The 18105-nt window shown below is 38.9% G+C and overlaps 1 protein-coding gene across 1 annotated transcript in view; it reads left to right on the top strand.

Moving 5' to 3' along the window:
- The window catches only part of RTKN2 (rhotekin 2), a gene marked incomplete at both ends in the record, with an annotated part of 84307 nt that overhangs the window by 49362 nt on the left and 16840 nt on the right, over window positions 1–18105 (top strand). The window contains 3 exons of the mRNA XM_080694809.1: window positions 6058–6152; window positions 15072–15178; window positions 16106–16237. Of these exons, the coding sequence (XP_080550935.1) occupies window positions 6058–6152; window positions 15072–15178; window positions 16106–16237 (334 nt within the window). The remainder of the gene's footprint in view (window positions 1–6057; window positions 6153–15071; window positions 15179–16105; window positions 16238–18105) is intronic.

Here is an 18105-nt window from a genome sequence, read left to right as displayed (position 1 = left end):
GCATGTTGCATCATCTCCCATTTTACGGCTGTCCTGTACAGGACCCGCTCCCGCCTCTACTACCTCTCCCTCATTCTCACTTCACATGATTGGTTACTGCCATCCCGCCTTACAGAGCGGCTCCTGTCCCGCTCAGTAGTGAATCTTCCTGTTGCCACACTGAGGGTCAGTCACTGGGGTTCCTTTTCATGGACCTTTCCAATAACATGATCATTCTCCATGAGTAGGTTTTTTATTTTTTTTTTAACTTGTCTTGGATTTTTCTTGGATTATTTTCTTGCCTCTCTCTTTTTCTCTTTTTTCTCTCTTTGCAGTACTGGGGGTGGAACCCAGGGGCATTCTACCTCCAAGCTACACCCCCAGCCCTATTTTTTTTTTTAATTTATTTTGAAACAGGGCCTCACTAAGTAGCTGAGGCTGGCCGCGAACCACGATCCTCCTGTCTCAGCCTCCCAAATGCTGGGATTACAAGCCTGCTCCCCCACCCTCGGCCTGCCCCTCTCCTGTGTTCATTGCTCTTCACCTTAATCTGACATGACCAAGTATTTGTTTACTGTGCTTCACATGATTTTCTACCTTTCATTACATGACATGTCATCTAGGTATTGGTAGCTCCCCAATTTATATCTTCAATACCCTTTCCTAACACCAGGCTCCTATTTCCAGTGGCCTGCTTCTTTCAAGGAGGCCCCATCTTCTGCAGTTCCCACCCCCTTGTGGTGATCCTGGACTAATCAGTTGATTATCCTTTGAGGTCACAGCCCTCCTGATCCAGTCCCTGCCACACTGGGGACCACACCTTCGACCTGCAAGCCCTTTGGGGACACTTAGATCCAAACCACAACAGTAACAATCCCTGTTTTTTTTTCTCTAGTTGTTTGGGTCAAAAGCCTTAGAGATGTCCTTGATTTTCCTTCCTTCCTCATCCAGGGTTCACACTGAGCCCACTTTGAGAATATCTCAAGAGTCTCACCACTTCTTAGCACGCCACACCAACACCTGTTCCCTGCCGGCATCCACACTTGCCTGCTCCTTTGCAGTCATCTCCTAGGTGATGTCCCATCTTCGTTTCCCTTCTTGGCCCCGGTGGTCTCTTCTCACGGCAGCTGAGGGGTCATTTAATTAGGATACAGGTTAGATCATAGTACATGCTTCTGCTCAACCCACCGTTCCCATCACAGCTCACTCGGGATACAATTCAGTTCCCTTATGCCCTTGGGGACCTCGGTGTATGGCGTCCGCCTCCTGCCTTTTGGATGCCTCATGTGGCTCTCCTGCCTCCTCTCAGTCCAGCCACACGCCCGGCATGTGCTCACCTCAGTCTCCGCAAACTCGCCTCCGCTGGAATCGCTCCCCCTCTGTTCTTCTCATGGCTCCATTCTTCTTCCATTCAGGTCTTGGCACAGATGTCACTTTTGCAAGGAAGGCTTCGTCTCCTTTGCCCATGGGTAATAACAGTCACCTTAATCCACTTGCTGTGTTACTCGGTCTCCTAGGTCTGATGTCATTGTATATTTATCTGTCCCTTTTTCCTCCCTTCTAAGAGGGAAATCCACTCCCCCCATTTTTGTTAGTGTTGTGGCCTCAAGCACCCAGAACAGTAGTACCTAGCAAACTCAGGCAACTATACTTACTGCCAATATTTTTTCTCCCTTAAAATAACACATTCTGCACTCAAATGGTAATAGGGAATTCATTTTATGTGGGAAAAATTATAATGCTTTATCAGTTTAATACACGCATCTATTCATCTAGTTTTCTAAAATGTGATTCCATGAATTTTTTTTCTTTTGTGGTACTAGGGATGGACTCCATGGCCATTCTACCTCCGAACTATATACCCCCTGCTCTATTTTTAATTCTTTATTTTGAAACAGGGTCTCACTGAGTTGCAAAGAGCCTCACTAAGTAGCTGAGGCTGTCTCCAACCGCAATCCCCCTGTCTCAGTCTCCCAAATGCTGGGATTACAGGTGTGCGCCACCACGCCCAGCTCAGTGAAACTGTTTATCAGTGACAATGTGTTGGGATGATGCTTAACAACACATTGTATCTTGGTAACTATATGACTAATTTGATTGTTAATATAGTTTTTTTTGTGTAGTAATATTACCTCATCCATTATAATTGCTGTTCATAATTATGTTGATTCTTTCTCCATGGTTTCTTTAATGCTTCCTCAACTTTTGGGGAGATTCATCGTGTAGATAGTACGCAAATATAAAACCTAATTATGAAACTTTTGCAGAGTAAGTCTATAATAGCAGGGAATGGTCCATTAAGCACAAGGCTAGTGCCTTTCTCAGCTCTCACAACAGTGGAGATTTGTTGATACTTACTGAACTTTTCCAGAGCGCTACAATTTAAGTCTGCATTTTACCAGCTGCTCAAAATGTAACTTAAAATATTACTCATGCATTGTTTTGTTTGAAATGGCAGGTTGAGATTTTTACACAAACATAAATTTTCTGTATAAGCCCTCATCCAAAACATTTTGTATATTGAGAAAGATACCTGGTCTGTGATGGTTGTACGTTAAAGACCAAGAGACTCTTCAAAGGAGTAACATTCTATAGGCCTGTCTTTTTAATGAAAAAAAAAAAATGTGTGCATTCATTGTATGTTCACTATTTGTATGTATATCTTGTTATAGAGATTTTATTTTAAAAATTTAAGACAAAGGAGGGTTTTGAAAGATCAACTGGAACATTTAATAAAAATTACTATCAGACAGCAGTCTCTTCTCCAATGTTTCTCTTGACTCTATTTCTCTCTCTCTCCCCTCTCTCACGTTTTGAGATTTTACTGTTTTAGAAAATAATAAGCTGGGTGTGGTGGCACATATTTATAATTCCTGTACTTGGGAGGCTGAGACAGGAGGGTCCCAGGATTGCAGTTAGACTCAGCTACTTAATAAGGCCCTCTGCAATTTAGTGAGACCCTGCTTCCAAAATAAAGAATAAAATAGGGTTGGGGGTATGGCTTGGAGATGGAATGTCCCTAGGTTCAATCCCCAGTACTAGAAAATAATAATAAGAAGAAAAATAAGTCATGAGATAAAATTACTAGTATAGAAAATACAGCTGTTAGTAAACAACAGTTCATTTGTTATCATCTAAAGTGCCAGAATATGCAATATCGATATTTTGGGGAGGTGTGCTGATTTAACATAAGTAGTACAGAGGGGACTATAATGAAAAGAAAAATGGAATTTGTAGTTAAGTCCTTTGTTTTCCCACACAATAGGTAGAAATTCTAAATCTTTAAAGTAAACAGCCAGAAGCAGATTTCTTTTTGTCAAGGATAAACAAGGCTAGACACCAGTTAAAGTGGCAAGGGCAGATATTTATTTATTTATTTATTTATTTATTTATTTATTTATTTGTAGTACTGGGTGGTGGAACCCAGAGGCTTTCTAGCTCCGGGCTATACTCCCTATTTTATATTTTATTTGGAAACAGGGTCTCACTAAGTTGCTGAGAGCCTCACTCAGTAGCTGAGGCTGGCTTTGAACCCGTGCAATCGTCCTATCTCAGCCTCCCAAGCATGGGGATTACAAGCGTGCACCACCACGCCCGGCTGAGGGCAGTTTTTTTTTTTTTTTTTTTTTTTTTTTTTTGGTGTTACTGGGGGTGGAACCCAGAGGCTTTCTACCTCCAGGCTATACTCCCAGACCTATTTTATATTTTTTTAAGTTGGAAACAGGGTCTCACTAAGTTGCTGAGAGCCTCACTAAGTAGCTGAGGCTAGCTTTGAACCTGTGTGATCCTCCTGTCTCAACCTCCCAAGTGCAGGGATTACAAGTGTGTGCCACCACGCCCGGCTGAGGGCAGATTTTTTAAATTGGTGGTTATTGCAGTAGGGAGAAGAGTCCAGCAAGACTTCCCTTAGCTTTAGTTTGTGTAGGCATGAGTAGGTGTTTTAAAGGGAGAAACTAGGGAGCCAGTGAGCTAGGGCTCTGAGTCAATGAAGTAAAAATTCAAAGTAGCCACAAGGGTCACAGTGGACTGGTCCTGTGCAGCCCACCTAGGTGACCAGCTAGTGTTTATGGCAGTGGGTTGGTTGGGAGACAGGACCCTGTCTTCAGATGTGGATTGGTTGCAACTAACACTAACTTCATTTGGGAGCCTTGAGTTTTCTCAGCAGGATTTTTTTTTTTTTTTTAAGAGGTACTGGGGATTTTAAACCCAGGGGCATTCTACCTTCGAACTACATCCTCAGCCCTAATTTTTATTCTTTATTTTGAAACAAGGTCTCACCAAGTTGCCGAGGGCCTCACTAAGTAACTGAGGCTGGCTGTGATCCTCCTGTCGGCCTCCCAAGTACTAGGATCATAGGAGTTCAGCACCACACGCATCTTTCTTCAGCAGGATCTAAGAGCATCCTGAGGATGCTGCCCTGAGCTGTTAGGAAGTGTTTGGGCCAAGCCTTGAAGCCAAGGTTGAAGCTTCTTGAGGAGAGGGCTCCCAAGAATCCCTGCTAGATCTTGGTCATAGAGTAAGTGGGACCTTGTCAGTTCTTCCTCTGGGAAATTAAGAGGACTCAGATCCCACGGCACACTCCGTACCAGCTCACCTAAACTTGCCAGGACACTAGAACGAAGCCCACCCTGGTGCAAACCCGCCTCATGTCTAGCCGTGGGCCAGGCTTGGCTGCTGCTCTGCTCTCCACTCTACCGGGTTTCTCGGTTTCTCATGTTCTTAGCCCTCCGTTTGCATGTGCTTATTAGGCTCTTTCCTGTTTGCTTGGCCAGATCCTTCATGACTGCATGATGGTCACTTCTTCAGAAACACCTTCCCTAATTTATCTACCTCACACAGCTCCTCATTTTTTTTTTATCCCATTTGTTTCTTTCATACAGAAAGTTGTGTTACAGCTTGCAATTGCTGATATTTTATATAGTCCTCGACTTACTCTATTGTTTCCCTTCTACCTGCACCAGAATATAAATGCTGGATCTTGTGTACAGTTGGATGCCTGTTGCCTAGCTTAGGGCTGGGCACGTTTAATGTAGTTCAGTAAATATTAAATGACTCAATGAGACACTAGAAACATTTGTATGAATTAAATAATTTGCAGATTTGATTGACAAGATATCATAAACATGCTAAGTTGATTTTAATATCTCGTGACTATGAATCTGTCATCTATGCTCTCCAAATTTTTATGGCTAATATTAGAATATACATCACATCAAATTTATCATTTTAACCATTCTTAGCATACAGTTCAAAGGTATTAAGTATATTTATATTCATTCCCAACCATTACCACCAAGCATCTCTGGACTTTGTTTCTGTCCCAGAATGCACTGCTTTCTGCCGTCCTCCTCGCAGCCCTTACAACCACTGCTCTACTTCTCATTCATATGAATTTGACTGCTCTGGGTACCTGCTGAAAGTGAAATCATGTAGCACTTGTCCTTTTGTGGCTGGTGTATTTCATCTATATCTTGAAGGTTCATCCATATTATACCATGGGTCTACTTTTTGAGGTGGAATACTATTTTGTAATACAGTATTTTATTATATATATACACACGCACACATTGAGACCCACACACCCCATTTTTTTGTTTATTTACTCAAGTCCCTGCTTTCAGTACATTTGGGAGCATAGCAGAAATAGATTTGCTGGATCATATTGTGGCCTTTATTTTTAATTTTTTTTGAGGAACCACCCTACTGTTCTCTTAAGTAACTATATTATTTTATATTCCTATTAGCAATGTATAGAGATTACAGATTCTCCACATCCTAGCTAATGGTCCTTAGTTTCTGTAGTTCTTATTTTTGTTGTCATTTTACTAATGGCTATCCTAATAGGTGTGAAATGGTATCTTTTTATGGTTTGACTTGCATTTCAAATGACCAGTTTTATATTTTTTGGGGGGGAGGGGAGAGGTCTTTTTTCTCTCCTTGAGAGAAATGTCCTTTCAAGTCCTTTGCCCATTTTTTTTAGACAGGGTGTTTATCATTTTGTTGTTGAAGATCTAAATACTTTACATAGGAGATAACATATAAAAAATACTTAAAACATGTCTTCTTTCTCACTACTAGTGGTGTGAAGTATAATTTGCTAGCTCATACTACTCTAACCCTGGAAAGTGCTGCAGATAACTTCAAGACCCATAATCTGTCTATTAATGGAAATGGTAAGTACATTATATATTTTACTTATTATATGTATTATACAGATATTATATATATATGTGTGTGTGTGTATATATATATATATTGACAGTGATCATTTCTAACTGTAACATGGCCCTCTGAAGTGAATTTTGGCTTAAATAATCATAAGTGACAAATCTATCTCTGTTCTCCAATGGGGAAATGGTTATTTTTCTTTCTCTGTGCTGAGATTTATTTGCAAGGCTAACTTAGTGAAAACAAAGTTTGGGGTATTCTGAGTCCTTATCTTTTATTTAAAATTGGCAATTTGCCATTCATCTAATGATAAATCAAAGAACTTAGATTTATTTATTTATTTATTTAGTAGTACTGGTCATGGAATCCATGGGCATTCTACCTCCGAGCTATACCCCACCCCTATTTTTTATTCTTTATTTTGAAACAGGCTTTCACTAAGTTGCAGAAGGCTTCACTAAGTAGCTGAGGCTGGCCACAAACTGCAATTTTTCTGTCTCAGCCTCGCAGATGCTAGGATTACAAGCGTGCGCCACCACACCTGGCTTATTTATTTATTTTAATAATTATTATTTTTTTGCAGTACTGGGGATGAAACCCAGGGGCATTCTATTTCTGAGCTATACCCCAGCTCTATTTTTTATTCTTTATTTTGAAACAGGGTCTCCCTAAATTTAGAGAGTCTCACTAAGTAGCTGAGGCTGGCCATGAATCTGAGATCCTCCTGTCAGCCTCCTGAGTTGGGATTACAAACCTGTGCTACCACACTCAGCTACCAGGAAGGTTTATAACCTTTGATATGAGCACTCTTCCAGATCATTTTACTGTGATGAAAAATACAGAGCAGCCGGGCGTGGTGGCTCAGGCTTGAAATCCCAGTACTGAGATTACAGGAGATTACAGGAGGCTGAGACAGGAGGATCAAAGGTTTGTGGTCGGCCTCAGCTATTTAGTGAGGCCTTCAGAAATTTAGTGAGACCTTGTTCAAAATAAAATAAGGCTGGGAGTGTAGCTCGAAGGAAGAATGCCCCTGGCTTCCATCCCTGGTACCAGGAGAGAGAAAGTGAGGGAGGGGGAGGGAAGGAAGAGCATTATCATTAAGGTACTGTGGAAATATGATTTGGATTATGGATTATGTTCTCGTTCATTTTCTTTCTTTCTTTCTTTCTCTCTCTCTCTCTCTCTCTCTCTCTCTCTCTCTCTCTCTCTCTCTCTTGGTAGTACTGGAGGTGGAACCTAGGGGCTTTCTACCTCCGGGCTATACTCCCAGACCTATTTTATATTTTATTTGGAAACAGGGTCTCACTAAGTTGCTGAGAGCCTCACTAAGTAGCTGAGGCTGGCTTCGAACCTCCACGATCCTCCTGTCTCAGCCTCCCAAGCACGGAGATTACAAGTGTACGCCACCACACCCGGCTCTTGTTCATTTTCTATAGAAAATATGGTAAATGTACTATTTTATGCTTATTGTTGTAAAGATTGGCTCAGTGTGATGGGATCGATGATTTCGGGTTTTTTTTTTGTTGTTGTTGTTGTTCCCAATAAAAATTGTTAAAAGTTGGAAAAGCTCATGAAATATAAATGTACAGTTTAACAAAAAATCATGAGATGGATAGCTACATAAGTACCTCCATGTCAAGAGATGGGCTGTTGCCAGCGCCATCTCCTCTCAATTACTCCAGGTGTAAACTTGTTGCAGTTTTCGTGGTGTTTTCTTTCTTTTTTTTATGGTTTTGCCACCTTTGTCTTTCTCTAATACTACAGCTTATTTTTGCCTGGTTTGAACTTTTTGTGGATAGAATTATATTCCTTTTCTTTCTGTTTATCATTTAGTAAGTATGTATTTTATTGCATATAGTGTCTCATTGGATATCATTGTATTTAATCTCGTATACTACTTCAGTTGCTTTTTCTTTTTTTTTTTTTTAAACTAGTTACAGGGTTCTTTAGCTTTTGTTTCTTGTGTTAGATCTTTCTTAATTTTCATTCTTGCAGTAGGATTGTCAGGAGGATCATGGTTTGCAGACAGCCTCAGATACTTAGTGAGGCCCTTTGCAACAAAGTTTATTCTTTATTTTTCAAAATAAAGAATAACCACTAGGGCTGGGGGTGTAGCTCAGAGGTAGAATGCCCTGGGTTCTATCCTTTCATACCACACACCCACACATACACACACACCGGAAAAAAAAAAAATTATAGAATCTTTTGGTATCAAACTTTTTTTTGTTTTACATTGACTTTGATTTGTCTGTTTTATTTTTTCCTTATGGATATTAAAGTTATAGTTGTACTTTGTTCTTTAATTTCTACTGGTTGTTAAAAATCATTTGCCAATGTGTCACCTGTGAAAGTTATATTTAATTTTTTTTTTGCTTTTTGGTTTTCTTTAGTTTCACTATAACATAAGTATAGAATTTATTGATGTTGCTTAAAACTCTTGCACTTCTTTAAATTGTTCACTGAGGTATTTCATCAGTTTGGACCAAATCTCACTCATCTATTCTGACAGTCTCTGCTCGTTTCCTTGATTTTTCTCCTTCTCAACTCTTAAACCATGTTCGTTTTTCTCAATGTGTCCTGTGTCTTCTACCCTTAAGGCATTTTCCACCTTTTAGTGTTTAGAAGACCTGTCTTCCATTTCCCTGATTCTTCCCTCAGCTGTGTCTGATCTGATTTTATTTTACTGAATTTTTAAAGAAGTTTATTAAAAAGATAGAAATACAGAGAATAGAAATACAGCCCCATGCCAAAATGGCACGGGGGGGGGGGGTGATTCGAAATGAATACACCCTCTGATCTGATTTTAAATCCATATGCAAGTTCTTTGTTTCAGTTGTTTCTGAACTCATAGTTCTATTTGACTTTTCACGTCTATTGTGTCACTTTCTATAACCTGTGTACATTAATATTTTACATTTTTAATAAAAGAGTAAGCTTGGTTCTTTTTTTTTCTTCTTTATTTTGAAACAAGGTCTCACCGAGTTACAGAGGGCCTCACTACGTAGCTGAGGCTGTCTGTGAACCGTGATCCTCATGTCTCAGCCTCCCGATTGCTGGGATTACAAGCATGCGCCACCACACCCGGCAGCTTGGTTCTTTTATGGTCAGTGTCCAGTAAATTTAAATACCTAAATATTTCACCATAGTTTTTGTAAACTAGTTCTTACTCATGAAGTCTCCATGTTTTGTGTGCCTGTCAATGTAATTGAAATTTCACATATAGAATTAAGTTGATGCTTCTAATGGGCTCCTGGAGGGATATCAGTTCAGGCCTATTTTATCCAAAGACCTTGCCTGAGTTTTTCTGTATCGCTTCCATCACCCCTTAGGCAATGGGAATCTGGGCAACAGGCTTAGTTTATTTCTAGTTTACCACTACACTGTTGGTGATCTCCTGGGATGTCAGTATAAGGTGACTCTCCTGTTAAACTGCTTACATTGTGTAGTACCTGGAGTTTGATTTCACTTCTGTTTCTTACATTTCATAGGGTCATTTAATCATAAATTCAGATTTCCTGAGATTAGGAAATGTATTTGAGACAAACACTTTTCTTTCTGAGCTGCTTCTCATTTCAAGTTTGTCCTGGTAATTTTTTTCTTTCTTTTTTTCTTTCTTTCTTTCCTTTCTTTTCTTTCTTTTCTTTTTTTCTTTCTTTCTCTTGTACTAGAGGTGGAACCCAGGGGCATTCTACCTCCAAGCTACACCCCAGCCCTATTTTTTATTCATTATTTTTGAAACAGGGTCACACTGAGTTGCACAGGGCCTTATTAAGTAGCTGAGGCTGTCCTTAAACTACCATCCTCCTGTCTCAGCCTCCCAGATACTGGGATTACAAACATGCATTGTCCTGGCAGTTTCTTATATTATTTGTTGCTTTCAGATAATTTTTTGGTCCATTTTCTTCATCAATTTTTGTAGTTTTTAGTGAGAAGATTGGCTTGAATAGTCCAGCCTTACATTACCCAAAGCCTGAAGTCCGTAATTACAGTATTCACGTTATCAGTGTTATCTGGAAATTTGATTACCCATTGGTTACTCATTGGTGTCAGTTCTCTAGAATTAGTAATGTTACCGCCATAGGTTGAGTGCCTGAAACATATCAGAAACTGACCTGAGCACCATTAAAATAGTTTTTACTCTTATATTCTGCAAGATGTAGTTATATGGAAACCTTCTAATAAAATGATTAGTAGAAGGGATTCTGGAGCAGTCTTGGATTCATATTCTTGTTCTACCACTGGCTGGCCCTTTCACTTCCCAAGTTCCTCATTTTAGTACTTTTCACATTTCACTCGTGGTAAATACAGCTCAGGGAAGGTAGGTAAGTAGCAGGCTAGACCGTGTCACTAGGGAAGTAGGTAAGTAGCTCAGGGAAGGTAGGTAAGTAGCAGGCTAGACCGTGTCGCTAGGGAAGTAGGTAAGTAGCTCAGGGAAGGTAGGTAAGTAGCAGGCTAGACCATGTCGCTAGGGAAGTAGGTAAGTAGCTCAGGGAAGGTAGGTAAGTAGCAGGCTAGACCGTGTCGCTAGGGAAGTAGGTAAGTGTCTCAGGGAAGGTAGGTAAGTAGCAGGCTAGACCATGTCGCTAGGGAAGTAGGTAAGTAGCTCAGGGAAGGTAGGTAAGTAGCAGGCTAGACCGTGTCACTAGGGAAGTAGGTAAGTAGCTCAGGGAAGGTAGGTAAGTAGCAGGCTAGACCGTGTCACTAGCAAGTGGTTAGGTCACATTGCAGACCAACCAAGGGCAGGCTGTGTTCCTTCTGCGGTGCTGCGCGTCAGGCTTGGTTACTGTTGGAAGTACCTGGAGACTGCAATCCTGGGATGCGTGAAGGCAAACAAACTGCTGGAAGGTCCCGCTCCCTCTGTCAAATCAGCTAAAAATTAGTGGAAAGGAATATAATTCACAAGGGGAGCACCAGTTTTCATGGCAGACCTGTGGTTATCTTCAATGTTCTGGAAGATTGATGGGCAAGGAAGCATGGAAGCTATTGGCATAACTCTCTTAGAAAAACACAATACATATGAAGCTCTGAAAAGACCTGTGATTAAAACAGTAAAATCTCTAAACTGTTGGCACTGGAATATGTAGATTCCACAGAACAAATCTTTAGGAACACCAGATTATTCGCCTCTTTCTATGCAAATAAGTATATTCCTGGTGATGTCTATGTATATTAAAAATTTTGTAAATTGACTACATTTTTAAAAAGAACATTATTAAACGAAACAAGATTTTATATAGAAAAAAGTCACCTTCTGATTTATTCATTAATATAAATATACATGTTAATGTGATTTTTCTAAATAAAAGCATGCCAATATTTACAAAACACTATAACATTAAGAGGAGATACAGATTTTTTTTTTAAATCATCAGTCATTGAAGGACACAGCCAAAATGGTATCTTAAGGTTTATATTTGTCATCCAGAAATTTTTATGCTTTTTATAAGAAAATGAAACTACATTGAAAAGACCGACTTAAGCCAGGCATGGTGGCGCATGCTTGTAATCCCAGCATTCAGGAGGCTGAGACCGGAGGATTGTGGTTTGTGGACAGCCTCAGCTACTTAGTGAGGCCCTCTGAACTCAGTGAGACCCGGTTTCAAAATAAAGAATAAAAAAATAGGGCAGGGGCTGTAGCTCGGAGGTCGAATGCCCCTGGGTTCCATCCCCAGACCCTAAGAAAGAAAGAAAGAAAGAAAGAAAGAAAGAAAGAAAGAAAGAAAGAAAGAAAAGACTGACTTATGTGTAATTGAGATGTTCTCTGGATTCTTTCTTCAGCCTCTGTTTTATTTTTGTTGTGGTGTTTATTTTTAAATTCCTTTTCATTCCATATGTGAAATTGTGGAATTGATCATTTCCTGTTGCTTTTCATCTTGTCTTCATACCTCTCTTTTAAGTATCATGATTTGTGTCCTACACAAGGGCTGAGGCAACACTGAAAAATGGAAAGGAAATGGTTTGGAGAATGAGACTGCCCTGGCTATGAAATTGTATGTCACACTTAATAGATGTCATCCATGCATTATCTTATTTGATTTTCATAACAATCCCCTTATTAAGATGGGTGGTGCTTTTTTCCCCCCCAGGTCTGGGGATGGAACCCAGGGGCATTTGACCTCCAAGCTACATCCCCTGCCCTATTTTTTATTCTTTATTTTGAAACAGGGTTTCACTAAGTTGCAGAGGGCCTCACTAAGTTGCCGAGGCTGTCTGTGAACCATGATCCTCCTGTCTCAGCCTCCTGAATGCTGGGATTATAAGCATGTGCCCCCATGCCTGGCTCAGGTGGTGCTTTTAAAATTAGAATCTGATACTTTTATATTCAATGACCAGCCTAGATGTCCTATTTTTTTGTCAGAAGTATAGAGAAGCTGTGATTATATTTGATTCCACAGTGGTTCCCAGATATATAGAAATAGAAATATAGACTATATAGATGTATAGAAGTATAGAATCTATACATCTTTAGAAGTAGATGTATAGAATAGATCTTTCTAAACATATGGGTTAGAAGGAACTGGTGATTGTAGCATGTGGGCAAGTTGGCTGCATGGAGTTTGAACTTATTTACCAAAATAACTCATTGTTACATGTAGTATTTAGGTTTTATATACTTCATGGATAGTCTGAAAACCTAATCATTTATGATTCTGTTTCTCTAAAAAGTATAGTTCAAAAGCTGGGCGTGGTGGCATATGCTTTTATTCTCAGTACTTGGGAGGTTGAAACAGGAAGATCTGGGTTCATGGCCAGCCTCAGGTACTTAGTGAGGCCATTCGCAACTTAGACCCTTTTCAAAATAAAGAATAAAAAATTGGCCTAGGGTTATAGCCCTAAGCTAGAATGTCCCTGGGTTCAATCCCTAGCACTACAGAGAGAGAGAGAGAGAGAGAGAGAGAGAGAGAGAGAGAGAGAGAGAGAGAGAGAACTGTTCCACTTAAACAACTGATTTGCAGGTATTTTTGAACAGAAGTGACTCATAAATTCAAGATTCCCTAAATAAAGAAATTTCCAATTTCTTTTGCAATTTGTTGCATTACTCAGATCCATGCCCTTAAAGAATTTGTGATTGTATTTCCTGCTTTACAAAAGGCAATGCTCGTTTATTTATATCTGCATTTTGGCATCACTGCATGTATTGTGTTTATGCATTATTTCTCTCAGATCATGCCCTTTTTTCTAAAGGAGCTTTCACACGGTATTAATAAGAAACAACAACAAACATTGACTAGGCCCAGAAAACTCTTAGTGGAGTGTTGGGGTGAATAAGTTGCCAAAAACATTTTTTTTACTCTTTACTCTTCCTTTAGGCATACTACACCTAGTCTGCATATAAAAACTGTATTTTACCAAAACCATCTTTTTTAGAGTTGCCAAGGTTTTTAGGTAAATAATAATTATAGCCAATGGCTAACCACTTTATAGGTACTAACAACGGTGCAGTGAAAACTTAAATCTTGTGTGTGGACTAGTGTGCACTAACAGCTATTTGTTGGATTTTTGTTTAGTGATGCAGGAAATAAAATTTTCAGTGTTTTCCTTCCTTAATGATAGGAAGGATATCGACCTCTCTGCATACTACATTGGAGGATCAGTGTAAACTTTTTAAAGAACTTCTTAAAACCATCTCAAATTTATAGAAAACTTACAAAACCCTTTCTCGCCCCCAAAAAATACATGATGGCAAGTTGCTTAGGTGATGTCTAATTACCCACAAGTGTGTTAATACCTATTAATGCTATTAACTCATTTAGCTACATCATCACAACTACCAGATTCAGGAAATATTACTACCATTTATCTGTTCTTCCATCTCCACTCAAACATTTCCCGTTATCCCAGTAATATTCTTTATTTTGATTTACCCCAGTATTAATGACTTTCAGTTTGGTCACTTGGTCCAGGTAGTAGATACCAAGCTTGTCTACTGTAAAGCTACTCTTTTGGTTGTACTTTGTAAATAATACATGTTTTAGGGTGGGAGTGATGTACTTTGAACCTGTGTAAGTATACATTTCGGGCTAAATTTCCAATGTGTGGATTCAAGTGTTCCTACTGAGTGGGTCACAGTCCATTTGTTAATATTGTTTATTTTGAGACACACATTGTCCCAGGTTTGGCCAGTGGAGCCCTTATTCAGTGTGGCTTCTGTGTCATTGTTTGAACACTTCTTTGGTTGGTGACAGACCATGATATTCCAGCTCATTGCCTTGACCCTGGAACCAGCCATGTTTTCACCTTGCTGCCCTTCTTCCTTGACTTGGGCTCTGGCATGCACTGGGCTGGGTCACCCCAGTGTGGTGCCCTCTCTGCACATTCAAGCTGACAACTTGTACTAGCAGCCTCCTGCTCATGCTCCTTGTCCTGCCAGGCTCCCATGGCCGGCAGTGGGAGATGCTGATCTTACCTTGTTCAGTAAGGGAGGAAAAGAAGAGGTGCCAGGAAGGCTTATTAAATTAATTATCTTAAGTTGTTGGCTGAAATAATGATTCATTCAGAGGATCACCTTGCTAATTATTATAATGAAAATCAGAGCAAAGGTAGAATTTGACAAATATAAATCACTTTATTAGAATGTTTTGTGTATTAAATGAGATTATTTATAGTCTCTGAACAGCCTCCATTGAATAAGTACTTCTAAGATCAAATTATACCAAGAGGCTAAAAGGTCCATGATTATTACAGGTGATGGTGAACTATAAATTATTAGTTTAATACCATCCTGTCCCCTACTTTCTCATATTTAATTTTGTCATTAAGTAGGGCACTAGTGTTTGAGTAGGTAAACCTGTGTATAAAGATAATTTTAATATGTGTTCCTGTGTAAAGCAAAAAAAAAAAATCACAAAAAAATGCTAAAATGTTTAATGACCTTAAATAAGCATATATTTGTAACTTGATCCTTTTCTTTCCCCTTTGAACAGAGGAGTCTTCGTTTTGGCTTCCTTTATTCGGCAACATGTGCTGCCGATTAGTGGCCCAGCCAGCCTGCATGGTGGAGGACGCGTGCTCAGGATTTCTTAATCAGCAGGTTAGAGGACTTGAGCTAGCCTACAGTTGGAGTTCTGATTGAAATCTTGATATACAGGCAACTGGTTGACCTCCTAGTATCCAGAAGCCTCCTTTAATGTCAGCTTTTCAAATGCTGTTAGACATAAGCTGAGGGGTGCAGGGATGGAAAGAGCTGGGTGGCGGGGCTGGTGCAGTTCTGGTGGCTTTGAGCAGCCTCACTCTTCTCCTGCTTCATGCCCCTGCAGTAGTGCAGCAGGGTAACGAGCAACAGAGGCTCCTGGTGGAAACTGACCAGGGCTGAGCAGCACCTTTGGCATAAAGGCCCTCCCTTCTGGCAGACAGATTCTGGCACTTTGGGCCTTTGGGCTTCCAAAGCTGCCTCTGCCACCTCCTCCTGATTTATTTATAACCATAGTTATTTATATTCAGTAAATAATTAATTGTGGGCTTCAATGAATCAATAGCATCTTCTAAAAGATTCCATTAGGAGGAAAGGAAATTTGCATTCTTACCAGGTAGTCAACATTTTCGAACATTCTAAGAACAGTAAGGAAAAATTACATTTTCAATATTGAGAATTACTCTTATAATTTTCCTGAGTCGTTTGATGAATAGCCATGGAATTCTAAGCACTAATTTTTTAATAGACTAGTTTTTCTAAAAGTGCATTGATTTATGATTTTATGTGTGTAAAAGTTATGTGGTAATCAATACCCTCATTTTGCTTAATGCTTTTTTGAGAATGCTAAACTTTTTCTCTCTGGCATTAACTTTCTTGGATTTTGAACAGTTAAACTTACTGTATAGCAAATTGATAGGTAATTCTATCATTAGAAAAGTTCTAAAAACGGATTAACTTTGATATTATGTATTAGTGTTGTGCTAAATTTAGTGCCACGGTGATAATGATATAAAGCTTATTTTTTGGTGTTTTTTTTTTTTTCAGCAAATGGGAGAAGGTCTCATTATTTGGAGAAGGCTGTATTGTGTTCTGAGAGGGGGTAAACTGTATTGTTTTTATAGTCCAGAAGAAATTGAAGCTAAGGTGGAGCCAACCTTGGTAGTGCCCGTTCATAAGGTAAATCCCATTACATTTTAAAAATAAAGAGCCAGGTGTAGTGGCACATACATGCTTGTCATTCCCAGAGAGGAAGATCAGATCCACAGCTAACATCAGCTACTTAGTGAGGCCATCTGCAACTTGGTGAGATCTTTTTGCAAAATAAAGACCCCTTCTGTGGTATTTCTACTCTAGAATGCTTTAGCCGTATTTCTACATCAGAACACCATGTTTTCTGCCTGCGCATTACACTTAATCATTTCTAGTTATTTTACTTTGCTTTTGTTTTTTTGAGTAGTTCAACTGAAGTGTGTGATAAAATATCAACTTTCACATCTGCTAACTATTGATGCTCTACTTTGAACTTTTAAAAGAAAAATGCAAAGTCATGTGGCCTTTTATATAATAGTTGTATTCCTGAAAACATGTGGGTACCAGTTTTCTGATCTATATGGACTTGAATTTAGTTCCATGATCTTTTCCAATAATAATATTTTTGTCTATTTCTATTGTGCTTTTAGAAATTACACTGCTGTTTTCCTAAAGGAAGTCCTTTAATGAGATCTTGTATCACAGTCGAGATCACCTAAGTTAGCTTTCATTAGAAATATTAGTGTTGTTCTTAAATAATGCCTCAATATTATAATGCATTTATTTTGGTTTAGAAAAATTAGTCTTATCAAGTATATCATTTTATTAATGAAAAAATTATACTCTTTTCCTCACTTGCCATCTTTTATTTTATTTTGCTTTGCTCAGAGTATTTTTTTCTCCTCACTTTTCCTTATCTTAATATTTTGAAATTCTAGATTTTATTTTTAAAAGTTGAAACAGAATAATGAACAACTATATGCCCTTCACTTGGATTTTTTTTTTTTTTAGCTATTGTTAACATTTTGTCACATGCTTTCTCTATATTTATTCCTGAATTGTTTTAAAGCTGGTTGGAAACAACATAGCATTTCTGCCCTGAATATTTCAGCATGTTCCTCCTAAAACCAAGGACTTTCCTCTTGATAACCATAATACTATTATCACGTTGAGGAAACTTATTGTTGATACAGTATTATCTAATAAGCAGAGTAAATTGTTCCAGTTTTCCACAAAATGATCTTTGTAATTTTTACTGATTGTTTGATGCAGGACCCCTGGTCACTGTGTCCTTGGTTTCTTTTTATCTCAATTCTGCCCTTCAGGTTCTGCCTTTGTTTTTGATCTTTCATGACATTAACTTTAAAAAAAAAAGTCCAGGCCAAATATTTTCTTATAATGTATGTGACTAGTCGTTTCACTAGATTCAGGTTAATTATTTTTGGCAAGATTCCTACCATATGTGATTATTGGAAACTTGATTTTTACTAGATAATTGTATAATAAAAATGGGATTTTACAAATTTTGCTTAACATATTGTACTGTGAAATATAGTTGTAAAACAAACTAAAATGTAATCTCAACAACAAAAAAATTTTTTTTGTAGTACTGGGAATGGAACCCAGGGGCCTTTTACCTCTGGGCTACATTTCCAGTCCTGTTTTTTTATATTTTATTTGGAAACAGGGTCCCTTAAGCCAGCTGAGGCTGGCTTCGAACCTATGCGATCCTCCTGTCTCAGCCTCCCAAGCGCGGGGATTACAAGCGTGTGCCACCACGCCCGGCTAAACAAATATTTTTGAAGGCATTTGCTTTACGTGAAAGACTTCAAGGTATTCACTTTACCTTATCTAAGCCCTTCAAAGTAGGAAGAGAGATATTTTATTTCTATTTCACAAGTATAGAAACAGATTTGGAGATGAGATAGGACTTGCCAAAGTAGTACAGACAACTAGAAAACTCACTCTTTCCTAATGGGTTGGGGGGGTCAAGGTTGATATTCATGGTCTTTTTG

This window comes from Muscardinus avellanarius, assembly GCF_963383645.1.
Source record: "Muscardinus avellanarius genome assembly, chromosome: 4".
Lineage (NCBI taxonomy): Eukaryota > Metazoa > Chordata > Mammalia > Rodentia > Gliridae > Muscardinus > Muscardinus avellanarius.
Note: the sequence above shows the minus strand (reverse complement) of the source record. Positions and strands in the feature narration are given on the sequence as shown.